The sequence below is a fragment of the Pholis gunnellus genome (genome assembly GCF_910591455.1).
Source record: "Pholis gunnellus genome assembly, chromosome: 18".
Classification (NCBI taxonomy): domain Eukaryota; kingdom Metazoa; phylum Chordata; class Actinopteri; order Perciformes; family Pholidae; genus Pholis; species Pholis gunnellus.
Window position 1 is genome coordinate 16,540,066 of NC_136545.1, and position 14,043 is coordinate 16,554,108.

Below are 14,043 nucleotides of genomic sequence, written 5' to 3' on the forward strand. Positions count from 1 at the left end.
AACTGGAAAGAAAAATAAAAGAGGAAGCAGAGACTAATGGTAAATTAGTAAAGGGTAATCTTTATGTCAGTGTGTACAGTATCCAAAATGTAGGAGGAAATGAAAAGCAGAATAGCATTTTACATTTTGAGATGTTACGCATGTTTCAAGGCCTCCAACATCTTCAAAGATGACTCACATTTTCTTTGAAAAGTGAGATAAGGGGGAAGTGTTTGAAGACAATTCTTAACGTTTTGGCAAAGCAGTGATGCTTTTAAATGGGGTGCGTTGATGATGTCCCCTGGTTGTGTATAGTAGGCATTCCCACAGACTAAACATTGCCTCGTTGTAGAGAGGAGGTTTCTAAACTTGTTCAGCACACTTACAATATGAGTTGTGCACCCTCCACTGGCCTAACATCGAATCACTCCAGAGCTTCCTCTTATATCTAATTACTTTGTCACGGTCTAAATGGCGTTAAGAAGCACAATAATGAATGAGAGTCCTGCATCAAATGTCACACTTTATTTACTGTTGCAGCAAACACAACATGGGCAACAGAGAAACAGATTCAACACGACTTCTTCATGATCTCTTCATTATTGCTGGCAATATTTCGAATTACATTGTTTTTAATTATAATAGTAGAGGGATCTTTGTATGAGTAAATTCTGTATAATAAACTGCAGTGTTTTTGCCACAATTGAGCTGTCAAAAGACAATCCATTTCTCTCACTTATTCATACTTTCTGCTCTTTATAATTAAGCCAGTGCTTCTTAGTCACTCTTAAAAAATAAACCTCTGTCACACTTCACAAAGTAATCGTGTGTTTTAGGAAAGTCGGATTCCTGGCGAGACATAAAATGCAATGAGCCGTCATCAGTTGGGAAAAGGCGTAATAAACGTATAGTTTAATAACAAAAAAATAACATTTAATATGGAGAATCAAAATCAATTTACAGTTTGTGCTGGCATTATTAATTTAACAATAGAAAAGACAAAAGGCATGAATAGGACACTTGTAACGTACAGCAGTGAAAAAAATAGTTCTTTCTACATTTTGGCCATCTGAAATCCTCATAAAACTCTTTAATCTATAGAATATACGCAAAGTATTACAGTTCATTCCAGAATTCTGACATTCAAGTCGTTATGGTTTAGCTTCATTATAACTTGGACTTTCAAAACTAATGATTAAAGCCTAGATCTAAAAGTTGCAGCGATGCACTGATTGATTCATTTCAGAGAACGTTAACATGCAGAGGGATTAATCTCTGATCAGCTACTCTCAGGACAGAGAAAAAGCAGACCGTTACGCGAACACAAGACTAAACAGTAGCATCTTTCCTGCATGATAGTCTACACTTAACAGGGCTGAAACGTTGGAGAACGGATTGGACAGGACAAGCAGTGAAATATTCAAATTGGAGAATTTGAACATTTCAAACATGGAGACTAAAACAAAACCAGAATAAAGAATTTTCATAAAATATTTTTCTGGGAACGATAGTTTCCATACTGTACAGCATGTAAGCTCTATGTTATCCATTATGCAATAAATAATTCATTAGATTTGTACAGATAAACTCTCAAACTGCTTTTACAAAAAGGGTTGTTGGACATTCCTGTATCTTTCTGCTTTTCTGATAAAGTGCGACATGCTTAAAAACACAAAGCTGCACATTTGCAAAACAAAACGTCTTATTGAACAGTAAAAGCTTCATTTACAGATGGATATAAATGCCGGACAGAAACAGAAATAGTCCCACAATGCCGACTGAACAGTATTGTATTGAGACATGTAACGTTTCTGAATTTCAGAGAGGTGTTGCAACGAGAGCAGGATTTGAAGTGATCAAGACCACAAAACACACACTTGTAGGATTATGAAAAACAAATAGCTGCTGATTTGTATGATAAAACTAGTGAGAGACCCCGACAATGATTTGACAGAAAAGTCTTCTCTTTTCTCAATCACACGGGCAACCATAATCACACATACTGCTGCTCAAATAAACAATCTTCTCATCGCATTTCATTTAAGATAATTTAGTCTTTGACAGTTTTCTTCAACAGACAAACAAACTACAGTCTGCATCACACACATCTGCTGCCACAGTGGTGGCGTTACCAGACGTAAACGTAGTTTAACTTGGCATCTTAGTCATCTCTATGGTCTATCTTCATCAGTGCACTTATGGAGGTTACAGTCTGACTGCACAATGCCCGGTTCTTCATGAAACAGAACAACAATATCCTTCCTCAGACTAGTAGAATGGCACCGTTTCATTTGGAGGTTTTGGGTCAATTTTAAAATGTGGCTCGAGATGGAAAATCTCCACGTGTGTTTCCAAACAATCATAACACAAAGTCTCTGAAGGTATGAGACGACTGTGTGCACCGTTACCGTTTGAAGTAGCATTGTGTTATTGGTCCTCTGCGGCACTTTAAATTAATAATATTCATGTCATCTATTGCCGAGAGAAAATGTGAGGGATCACTGAGACCTCGAGAACGTCGATCTTTACAAAACGTCAGCATCTTAGCTGGATCACCGCCATGTCCAAGAGGAGACAGCTGTGGGTCCAAATAACACTTTGGGATGAACTTCAATATGAGTAACATGTTAACACACTTTACTAATTTTATATGAGGACTTTTTGCAATTAACAGTCTCTTGGATATTTGACATCTAAACGTGCGCAATTAAACCACATTGGATTAAATAAATACTTCTTCAGATTAAAGAGACAAATTCATTTAAATCCTTCAAGTCTTCCGCTGGCCAAGCCTGCCAGGAATTATTATGGTTTTTGCAAATATCCTTTCTCCTCTAATATAAAACATACAAACGCCCATTTCTTTTCACATAATTATGAACACTATGATATTCCACAAGTCAGATGAATGGAAGGTTACAATGCAACCACTGGTTCTCTGAGAGACTCGATCCCTGTGGAGTAATAGTGTAGAAGGCCTGGTCTTCCTGTGTTGGGAGCGCTTTATTCAGGTGTGTTTAGGAAGTGTCCACGTCACCAAACAAGTCCTCACAAGTCGGAAGCCCTGAGTGACCCTTGTAGTCCTAGTTGGGCCCTGAAGGGTCTTCTGTGTCTCTCGGCGGGGCCCCGTTGAGCTCCAGAAGGCTACTGATTCCCAGATACCCCAATAAAATCTCACTCCGGCGGTGGGAAAGGTTCAGGATGTCCTCGGCCAGGCACTGAGCCGAGGTGAAGCGGACCTTGTCATGATCAAACATGTCCTTCAGGTACTGCAGGATTTGTTGCTGCAGACGAAAGGAGAGAAATGAATGGCACACACGTGACACGGTGAGTCTGACCAGGGCTGTATCCAATTAAAAGTTTGACATTCGAAGCTTCCTTCAAAAACCTAAAAAGAAGCTTTGCCTATCGAGTGACTCTGTCACTAACTGGGAGCATGGAGTCTCACAAAAGATGCTAGCGAGTTGCATTATGGGAAAAGTGGGATCCAGCATTTTTGGAGCTCGACCCTTTAAAAGTCAGGATATATCGACCTCTGCCGTTTACATTTTCACTAATCTGTGTTAAGTCTCTAGCCTCCAATCTTTATGGAGGTTACGATACGGCTTTTTATAAAGCTGGGGAGTAGTTAAAAACTGAAGCTTAAAAAAAAAAAAACAGGACTTTGTAAAGCTCCTCCATACCAGAGCCACAGAAGACATTATACAACTGTAGTCCTCCTCATGACGAGTAAACTGAACGTCATGTGTAAAGTCATCGGCTTTGCAAAATTGTGTTAAAATCATGGCGTCTTAGTTGTGGATGCTCTCACCTTGAAAATGGTGCACACTTCACTTAGGTGCTGCCTGGGTCCCAAAAACCCAAAAGCTAAAACCGGGCTCACATGTTCTGATATGGCATAGAAGTGGGAGATAAAACCATCAGGGACCTATGGAGAGCAGCAGGAGAAACTCAGCTGTCAGAATCAAAGACATACAGGTTGCAATAAACAGTTCTCGATCTTTAAATGAGCTCAAACTCACCATAAGAAGACGCCTTTTTGCTTTTAGGACAGACCAGCAAGCAGTTGCCAGAGCCTAACAGACAAAACACCTCTGTTATTAGAGTAATTTGTAGCTAACTCATCGGTGGAATAATCAAGGAATTGCTGTGTGTGTGTGTGTGTGTGTGTGTGTGTGTGTGTGTAAATGTACCGTCTCTTTAAAGCTGTCAGAGAGCCAGCGGTTCCTCAACACAGCGACCACAGAGGACGGAGGGTTCTCCAGGTCTTCAAAGGAGTCCATCAGGATGAAGTCCAAAACGACGTCGAAAAAGTTCATACACACCACCTGCAGAGACACGAGAACCCCCACAGTTAATTGTACTACATACGAAAGGGATTAGGTTTTCTCTAAAAACGTTATACTATACAGTTGTCATGTACATAAATACACACATATTGTATATACATGTACACAGTCTTGTTTCAATTGCCCTGTTGCTTTCACCCTGACTGTTTCGCTGTCTTACCCTGAATTTATAAAGAGACGTTGAGTACATTCTTTACATAACTTTGTACCTTTAACTTCTGAGGAAAACTTATGGTATCTTATGCATAGTATTTGTACTTCCTCTGTGAGGCATATTGCGAAATATACGACTGTAAACAAATGTGGCGCTTAAATGAAGATGGATGGTTTGCCAGTTATACAACCGCCAACGGCGTGACTCTAAAATGAGCTTCACACCGAGTAAAGTGCAGAGCGACCCGACTGTTGCCTGTATTTCAGTTAAAGTTTAAACGCAGGTTAGCCGGTTTGCACGAACTTGAGATACCCTGTGCCCAAAGCCTGTTCCCATGAATGAACCAAGCAGGCCGCATGCTTGCAGGTAGAACAATATTGTTAGCAAAGAAAAAGACACATGAGACGAATGAGGGGATTACTCACCCCTCGACCCTCAAGCTCCATCTTTGTGACGGGCCACGTTTCTTCCCTCTTGGTGTAAAGCAGCATGTCCTCGTAGCTCTCCAGGAAGGCTTTGGGACTCTGCGTTGAAGCAACAAATAACACAGGAACTGATTAGCTTCAGCTGTGCAAACATGTCCGCAGCAGCAGAAGCTTGTCTTGTTTATCCAAGTAGGACGAGTTAATAAGCGAGGATCAAAGACGAACGGTGTTTACCTTATTTGCCTTCACCATTAACCCTACAATCATTTGCTTCCCCGTCTCCATGAAAAACGTGCGATGAGTTTCATCCACCAACAGAACCTGGAACAAACAAAGTCATTTATAGAATCATTTGGTTCAAAACCACATTTAACCTCCACAGTTAACCTGGAAGTGAATCATCTTCCTCGGGTGGACCAGGGAGGGATCACGAAATATGAAATAAACTGTAAGAGCTACACAGCAACTAAAAAAACACACAGCTTCACTTCCCAAACAAAGAGAATGATCTAGTACGCAACATGGGTAAGTCTTAGGAGCTGGAACAGACCTGGAATGCTTGTCTCACACATTGAAGCTTGGCAAGGAAGTCTTGGTCACCAAAACATTCAAGTAATTCAGTCCTGGTGGAAAAGAGAGAGAAAAGGTATGAAGCTCCGTGAAACGTCGACATGTTATCGTCTTATGCAGTTGATACACGGCAGCGAGGGTGAACTAAAAACAACAGACACTAAACGCTCCATAGAGCTGAGGTTAATTGGAGATCCTGGGTTCCTAACTACGAACGACTCCTTTGACATTACAAACAATAATGTAATACACTGTTAGTTTAAAATATTGATGCGTACAGCTTTTAATATTTAGGTACAGACGGAACACGTCACAGTTACCTGAGAGACCTATAGCACACTTTGCCCTCCCGGACCTGAGACAAGGCTTCTTCATAGAGAGCTGATGGTTTGAGTGGCTGGTAGACTTCTTCTAAAGACAAGGCATCGAACAGCTGCACAGACAAAACACACACACACACCTCAGTGCACAGTCCACGTAAGTTGTTTTACATAGAAAAACAGCAGATAGAAGAGTACTTGTATGTGTATTTGATACAAATACTAGGGAGCTACTTGGAATTTGGGGACTACTGCATATTTAGGTTTCCGTTAGTCTTTAGAAAGCAGAAGAAAGGAACTGACCTCTGCAGCCGAGAAAAAGGACTCGTCAGAGGTAACAGTGGTCGCATCATCATCTCGCAGTCTGTGGAAACTCTCCACTTGAGGCAAGATCAGAGTTCCTTCACTCTCTGCCAAAGGAACACCACAAACTCTGACTGACAGGGCAAGAACCAGAACACATGCACTTAACAGAAAAATAAAACGTGGGAACCCACTTTAAAAATCAGGAACTGTATTACTACTGAAGCACACCAACACCGTATCAATCATAAACCATATGTGTGGCAGCTCGTTACACCTCAAACTCTGAACTCTTGTTCTCTTTGATTAATACCACCTTAATACGCTTACCGAAATCTGCCAGCACGCTGTCTGTTGGGATGCTGCTGCCAAAGTCCTCTTGTAGGTGGTACGCCCTGTGCAGTAGTGTCTCCAACTTCTCAGCAAACACTTTATTACGGGTTTCAGCCTATAACGAAGGAGAAAACAATGCTGTGTCACCAACTACATCACACGTACAGAAGGAAAAATCTGTACGGTACTTAAGTGGAAAGTAATCCAACCGTGTTCAAGAACATCATGCTGCCTGTACTGGTAATTATTGTTTTGATAGTTACCATTGGATAGTCCTCACACGTCGCCCCCTGCAGAGCGAGGCTGTTGTTGCTGCTGGAGGTCGAGGGGGTGTGATGGCGAATATTCAGGGCCTGTTCCCACTTCCGTAGAGCTTCCTCAAAGAGCTCCATCCCTAGCAGGAAGAGAGCGACAAGACGTCACGTTGTGAACGAGAAAATCAGAACTTTGAGCGAAGAGTGACTGCAAGTGGCACCAAGCTGCAGGTGATATTTCTTACATTTCCTACTTTATCAAATATATTGCTGAATGCAGCATTAAGTGGCCCGAGTCTCTACAGTTCTAACAGGGGGAACAGAGAGCAGAATTCAAATAGTTCATGCAGGATAATCCAAATATTAACCAACAGCACCCTGGGTCCAATAGTTCAACATCACCTGATAAAGGCCTAGATTATCTCCAAATTACCAACAGCAGAAAATGAATGCTGACTTCCCACAATGTGGGAAACGCCATAATATAAGCATGGCCACCAAACATTGTAAAAACACACACAATTAACTTTTACGTATACATGATAATCAAGATACAAGTCATGCAGCATTTGGTTGTTAAATTAGTCACCAATAACAGATGATTTTGTTTCACGATCAATTGTTATTACTGACTGAAAGTACTAAACAAATACTAGGTGGGAAAGTAGAACGATAACACTATATCTAAGGCAACTCAGCAGCCTGTGTATTACCTTTTTATAAAACCAGGAGTAATAGTAAATACCTACCCAATATATAGAGATTCTCTGCATTTGCATCCTCTATCGCCCCTGACTCCTCCACCACGGGCTCCGCCTCCCAGGGGGTGGACGGATTGGCCGACTGATTTGGAGAGTTTGGGACCCGTGTCTATGCCAGAAACACAAACACACAGAGGCGCATTAGGGAATGTGGAATAAAAAGAAAACGGGAGCCAAAATTATATGGAATTAGTTGTAAATTGTCAAACTAACCGATGCCAGGCTGTGTGAGGAACTTGAGTGTTTACTGGGGGCCAGGGAGGAAATTCCACTCATGGTGTCATTGCTCCGATTGCTGGGACTCATCATCTGTCGGCCAGTAAACGGGCCTGTGGAGAGAAAAACATTCCCTTGTATGCATATTTCTCAATAGATGATACAAAGGAAACATATCATTGGGACTTTTCCTCCGGGGCGTAAAGTCTTGCACACCTCTCTTAAATGACGAGGGTCTTCCTGTCTTCATCAGCGCCTCGGGTATGCCCACTGTCTTCTGGCCCTCCTTCCCTTGTGTCACCTGCTTCCTTTTCCTCCCCCGCCTTTTCAGCTGATGAGCGGTGAGCGCCAGGGCGACACTGCCCAGCGCTGTGGCAAACAGCACCTTCTTCAAGCTCGGGGTAAGCTTCAGCTGAGAAAATATGGACTGAAAGCAGGAGAGGCAAATGTAAGCTGACATAAAAGGGTATCTACTAAACATTAACTTATCCATCGTCAATAGTGAATAGCGCTTGTGTTTAGAGATGTAAAACTTTAACTGCATGCAAAGCGGTTTACCTGCCCAAATGTGGAATACAGAAACACCGGTATCTCTGCTACAGTCATGGCCAAAGCCTGGGCGATGGACATCCCGTCTGCTCGTTTGAGTGACATCTCAGAAATGTAAAACGCCTTCACGGTCCCCCTGTACAAGGTGTCGTCTCTGCTCTGAGAGCAGCCAGCTCAGGGCTTGCTGACGAACCGCCTATCGTCATTCACTCCCGAAGCTTGTGCTCCACGCTCGTCCAATGGCTGATTGTAGATTTATTACCCTATAATAAATAAGACGTGAGTTTTGGGGAAATGATCCGAGTGTGGCAGCCTCCTCCTGCAAAGCAACACTACATTGCACAGGCCTTGTAAAGGATAAAAGACATCAGTTATTGGATCACTGCAACAGTGCTGTTGGCTCCAGGACAACATGTCTCGAGACACAAAATCAACTTGCAAAGGTCCATGGTTTAAGTGGGGAAAAAATCAAGCTCACATCCACTGTTCAGCAGCAGAGCAACTTGACATGCTGCCAGTTACTTACCTACATACACTGGCTGGTATGCAGCCAGTTCACACACATACTGTACGTGACAAACAGCAGTACATAAACTGTACAATAAACTGTAAACAATGTGTTTGCCAGTTACACAGGCCACATTATTGATAATGGTACTGCTAGCTGAAAGAGACTTGACTGTAGGTGAATAGCAAGCTAAGCAGTTAGCCCGTCCAGGCAGCTGTGACCTTTTTTTATTTTACGTCAACAAGTCTAAGCTCTGTTTTTATAAATGTTGTTAATGTCTGGCCACAATTAGCACTAGCAAGCAGGCATGAGCACCCACAGGCGAGCATGCTAACGTTAGCTAGCACACTTAGCAAGCCTAGCTCAGCCTCATCTGTCATTTGACAGCGCAGCATCATCCAGTCAACCACACACTGGCTGTGGGGCTTTGACCTTAACACCCCAGAGGCTTCAGCGGCTCTGTAAACAGCTAACCAGCGATACCACTAATAACATAATCCGTCACATAGGTACGTACCGTGGTCATCCAGGGCGCCAGGGAAGGGCATTCCTGTGTCACAGTCAGTGAAAGCCGCACACTAGCTTTTCAGCTCGGAGGCGGGGCTTTAAAAAACGTAGGGATACTGACGCAGTTACCCACCCAATGGGACGAGGAGTTCAGAGGTTTGCTTTTTCTCTTGACCAATCGGATGGACGTTAAGAGGAAAAAAAAATCAGGTCGCAGATCAAAGTCTGTCTTTTATCATCCTTTAAAAACCAGAAGGTAAAAACTCTCAGAAAGGTTCCCGTGGTACATAAAATTACATTTTGGACAGTATTTTGCTAATATTAGTACTCTTTCTTTCTGGTGCAAGGACTTGCCTTTGTTATGGTAATGTTTTAAGAACAAGTAAAGACACTCGAGCTCAGCCTTCGCAAAGTATCGTACATTTACGAGTGGTCCCTGAAGGCGGCATTGCAAAATTGCCCTGGTGAAAGTGTTGCTGAACCACAGTGACATAAAGACACTGTTTCCGGTTTTGGCATATGCCTTTCACAATAAAAGTGAAAAAATCACATATAGTTTTAGGTGCGTATGTCTTACGAGGTAGTTCGCTAAGATTTTAGGCCACATTTTTTCCATAAATGTATATTATACAAGCCTTTTGCTAAAATGGGTATGTTTGTGTTGTGTGTGTTCACATCGTTCAGATTACACGTTTGTTTTGAAAAAGGCGGATCGGAAGCCACAGTCTGGATATAGAGGAACACATTATAGTCTATTATTAGGCAGGGCCATAAAGTACTTTGTCAACACAACGGCTCAGATAACAGTAAACAACTGGACGGATTTCAGGTGATAGTTAATTCAAACATGCCGATTAGAATAGCGGAACGGTCTGCAAGGTGATGGCAGTTAAACGGAAAAGAAACGGATCCTGGATTTAAGAGCACTCATCGGAATTTACCGAGAGCAGCCATTCATATCTGTGAATATGAATCACCATGAATATGACTGTCTGGGCTTGTCAGTCTCGCCGCTTCTGCCTCAAGTTAAACGGCAGGAAAAATGAGCGTCGCCGGGCTTCCTGCAGCAGGGCTTTCCCATGGGTCTTGATATGAAACATCAGGTACGAGCCGGTTATTTAAAGTATAAAATAATAGATGGATGTGCTGTACGTTAACGGATAAACATGCAACTCCACCCCCTGATCGATACAGATGTTCTGGCTCTGTCTGCTCAGCCTGAGCCTCCCTCTGTTGTTTTGGTTTGGACACGTGATCACACGGGACGGTCTGTCTCACGCTCTGCAAAACAACGGGCTCAGGGGCTATATGAGGATCACGCCCGGCAGGATGGACCAGGTGAGAGCGCGCGCGCGCGAGAGAGAGAGAGAGAGAGAGAGAGAGAGAGAGAGAGAGAGAGAGAGAGAGAGAGAGAGAGAGAGAGAGAGAGAGAGAGAGAGAAAGAGAGTGAGGCACTGGTGGGTCCAAGCCATAGCTCTTAATAGTGCGCATGAAAGTCATGTTGGATCCTTCATATTTTAAATTTAACACGTGTTTTAGTTTCTTATCTTGTCCAGAATAAGTGGGCTGATGATTAATTTCATCATTGATGAATCCTCAATTTATTAATTGATAATAATGCAATTAAATTGACACTTAAGACAAATAAATGTAACATTCCGAACAGGCTATACCAATTGATCGATCTACAAAAATAGATATGGCTTCACAGTCAGACAAAACATATGTCCATCAATACATATGGAATTCTGGCAGCATAACTACTGAGTTATAATTCCCTATTCAACCTAAAACACCTTTCTCATTCTGCCCTCTTTCTCAACAGCTCCTTTACATGCACTGCAGCCAGTGTGCCTTGGTCTCCAGCTCAGGTCAGATGTTCGGAGCTGGCGTTGGAGAAGAGATAGACAAAGTCGGATGCGTGATCCGGATGAACAATGCACCCACACAGGGGTATGAGAAAGACGTAGGGAACCGCACCAGTGTTCGGGTTGTCTCTCACACCAGTGTTCCCTTGCTGGTAAAAAATGAGCGCTACTATTTCCAGCAGTCAGCAGACACCACATATGTGTTCTGGGGTCCTGAGAGGAACATGAGGCAAGACGGGAAAGGACACGTCTTTAATACTCTCCTGAAATTAGCAGAGAAGTACCCAAAAGTCAGAATCTACGCGGTGACCAGAGAGAAGATTCAGTACTGTGATGGCGTGTTTCAGAATGAAACTGGAAAAAACAGGTATGTATGAGTTTAGAGTCCCAATCTAATGAATGAAAGCCATGAGTGATGATGTTTGTTTTCCATGTATTTTATTAAACCAAAGTTGCAGCCAGTTGTGTAAGAAGAATTAAGTAAAAGTACTTTTACCGTACTGTAAAAATACAAGTAAAAGTCCTGCATTGAAAGCATTACTTAGCTAAAAGTATACTTAAATGTACTTGAATTATTAGAAGTGCACAATGAAGAGAAATGTCCTCTGTGAGTTGCCAATTAATTTTTCTATCAATCCTCTAATTAGCTGTTTTAACTGTCAATTTCCGTTTGTCACAGCTCCTTTCAAAATAAGAAGCTTCCATGTGTACAGGAAATAACAAAATAAAGCCATGGAACAAAATACACTTACAAACGATTTTTTAGAAAGATCTTACTAAATTAGTATTACTAAAGTAATATACAAACGAATGATGTAATGTGCAGTTAATGACTGGAACCAGGCTTTTATTTTGGTCCTGTTAGACTTTTAAAAGAGCCTTTTAAGAACAAGTGTCTGCTGTCTCTCACTCAGAATGAAGACGGGGGCGTTTCTCAGCACTGGATTCTTCACAATGATTCTGGCCATAGATATGTGTGACAGCATCCATGTTTATGGAATGATCGACGATACCTACTGCAGGTGAGACATTTTACATAATGACACATTTTATCCTCACTCGAGCTCCATCTTCTTTTTTAATTAAGAGTCGTAAATAACCGTGACCAAACTCCGGTACTTTTCTCCCCCCTGACAGTCGAGCCAATCACAGCATCGTTCCTTACCATTACTACGAGAGGAACCGAATCGACGAGTGCAAGATGTACAGGTTCCACGAGCACACACAACGTGGGGGTCATCGCTTCATCACTGAGAAGGCCATATATGCCAAATGGGCAACACGCCACAAGATGGAGTTCAAACACCCGTCTTGGAGCCTCTAAAGAAGGAGATGTTTAAACCCAGAGGATGTTGAATGTACAGTTGTATTACTGTTTTTTCTGGCTTTTTAGTCTTCTTTGCAAAAGTTTTTGACAGTTTTTAAATAGAAAAGAAATTCCATTTGATGCTGGCATGGTGGATAAAATAATCTGCAGCCATAAATATAAAATAATGCTTTAGATGTACCAGATGTAGAAGTCAGCTGGTACCACTGTCAGTATTACTGAACACTTACCATTATGTATAGCCATATATCAGTATGAATACTGATAAAGCATTAAGCCACTAAACTAGAAAACCAGCTGATACCAAAGCTTTACTTTATACGCGTGCCTTGACTTATTTTGCACATTAAAACATGTAATCAATAACAATTTGATGCTGCTTTGTTTAAGGCTGCAACTAACGATGACTAGCTGGCATTTATTTTCTCAATTAATCAGTTTATCATGTGTTCTACAAAAAATGGCCATTGCAGTATCCCAGAACTGGATTTGATGTATTTAAATGACTTGTTTTGTTCAACCATTTGTCCAAAACCCAAAGTTATTAAAGTTACAGTCTTAGAAGACTAAGAAAAGCAAATAATCGCATTTGAGAAGCTGGATCCAGAATTATTTTTTGTGTGCATTTTTGCAGAAAGAAAGACAAAAAAAGGTGCTGATTAATTATTTGTCAATCAACTGATTGATTAATTGAGTCATCGTTTCAGTTTACTTTCCCTGACTGCAACCAGTTACAGTGTTGTAATGCTTGAAGTAGTAGTAGAAGTAGTAGTAGTAGTAGTAGTAGTAGTAGTAGTAGTTAGCTTCTGATTTCATCAAAACATTTTATTTTAATGTTAACAGTGTCCAGATATTTCCATTGGGAGCTGAGTGCCATTTAACTCAATGAGAGATCATGCAGTTTGTAGTTGTGGGGAATGTGGGGATGGAACGCAGTAACATATGGAAACGTGATGACACGTATACCAACCATAGAGAAGTATTAACATGTAACTGCGGAGAGGTCGACAGACCACAGTCCTCTGATATACAGCCCACAGCTTCATTGGCCAACACACACACTATTAAAAACAAAGAGCATGATGGGAGAATACGAGCAGTTCTTTGTGGCTGACGGGACAAATGCAGTTTGGTGTTTTGTTTTAAACATGGTTACTTTCCCTTCGTATTTCTTCTGCTGGTTTACAATGAAAAACATAGCGCTGCCTTTTTCAGTCATATAATCCTTATTTTGTGACGAATTCCAAAGACTGTAATATTATTTGCACTACTGAGCAAACTACTGTGTCAAAGTATTTCACTGTAATTTACAGTGAAGTGTTTGAATTAATATGATGATTATTGACTTTTTGGTAACCACAGATTTATGTTGTGAACTGTGCAAAGTACAAACTTGAATGTAAACTTGACCACTGGTTACTGCAGATGGGTGCAAACATGAATAAATCTACTGACAGTCCGCATGTGTGTGAACTCGATTTTGTATGAGACTATAAACAAATGGTATTAATGTCTGTCATGTTTAAACCACTTGAACTGTGTCTACACGTGGGAATGCAGTGAAAGGCTCTATGCACACTTGATTCACCCACACAGGTGTTGTCACTAATAAGGCAGGAC

At 41.5% G+C, this 14,043-nt stretch overlaps 2 protein-coding genes across 3 annotated transcripts; one reads left to right on the forward strand and one right to left on the reverse strand.

Annotated features, from left to right (window-relative positions):
* Positions 1-489: 489 nt before the first annotated feature.
* Positions 490-9,292, reverse strand: miga2 (mitoguardin 2). Of its 2 annotated transcripts, none has more exons than XM_079178633.1 (16): positions 9,239-9,292; positions 8,223-8,476; positions 7,881-8,091; positions 7,662-7,777; positions 7,437-7,557; positions 6,697-6,827; positions 6,431-6,548; positions 6,101-6,207; positions 5,798-5,910; positions 5,458-5,530; positions 5,142-5,228; positions 4,908-5,006; positions 4,173-4,307; positions 4,002-4,055; positions 3,791-3,907; positions 490-3,263 (listed from the first exon to the last, which is right to left on the reverse strand). In XM_079178633.1, exons 2-16 carry the CDS (start codon positions 8,316-8,318, stop codon positions 3,063-3,065), a joined length of 1,779 nt encoding a protein of 592 aa, XP_079034759.1. In that variant the 5' UTR covers positions 8,319-8,476; positions 9,239-9,292; the 3' UTR covers positions 490-3,062. The 2 variants fall into 2 exon arrangements, with proteins under 2 accessions (XP_079034759.1, XP_079034758.1); XM_079178632.1 differs by having other exon boundaries at positions 6,101-6,234.
* Positions 9,293-10,002: 710 nt separating this feature from the next.
* On the forward strand, positions 10,003-13,882 carry st6galnac4 (ST6 (alpha-N-acetyl-neuraminyl-2,3-beta-galactosyl-1,3)-N-acetylgalactosaminide alpha-2,6-sialyltransferase 4). Its single transcript, XM_079178663.1, has 5 exons — positions 10,003-10,331; positions 10,423-10,566; positions 11,054-11,463; positions 12,011-12,118; positions 12,234-13,882. Exons 1-5 carry the CDS (start codon positions 10,308-10,310, stop codon positions 12,418-12,420), a joined length of 873 nt encoding a protein of 290 aa, XP_079034789.1. The 5' UTR covers positions 10,003-10,307; the 3' UTR covers positions 12,421-13,882.
* The last annotated feature ends 161 nt before the right edge of the window (positions 13,883-14,043 follow it).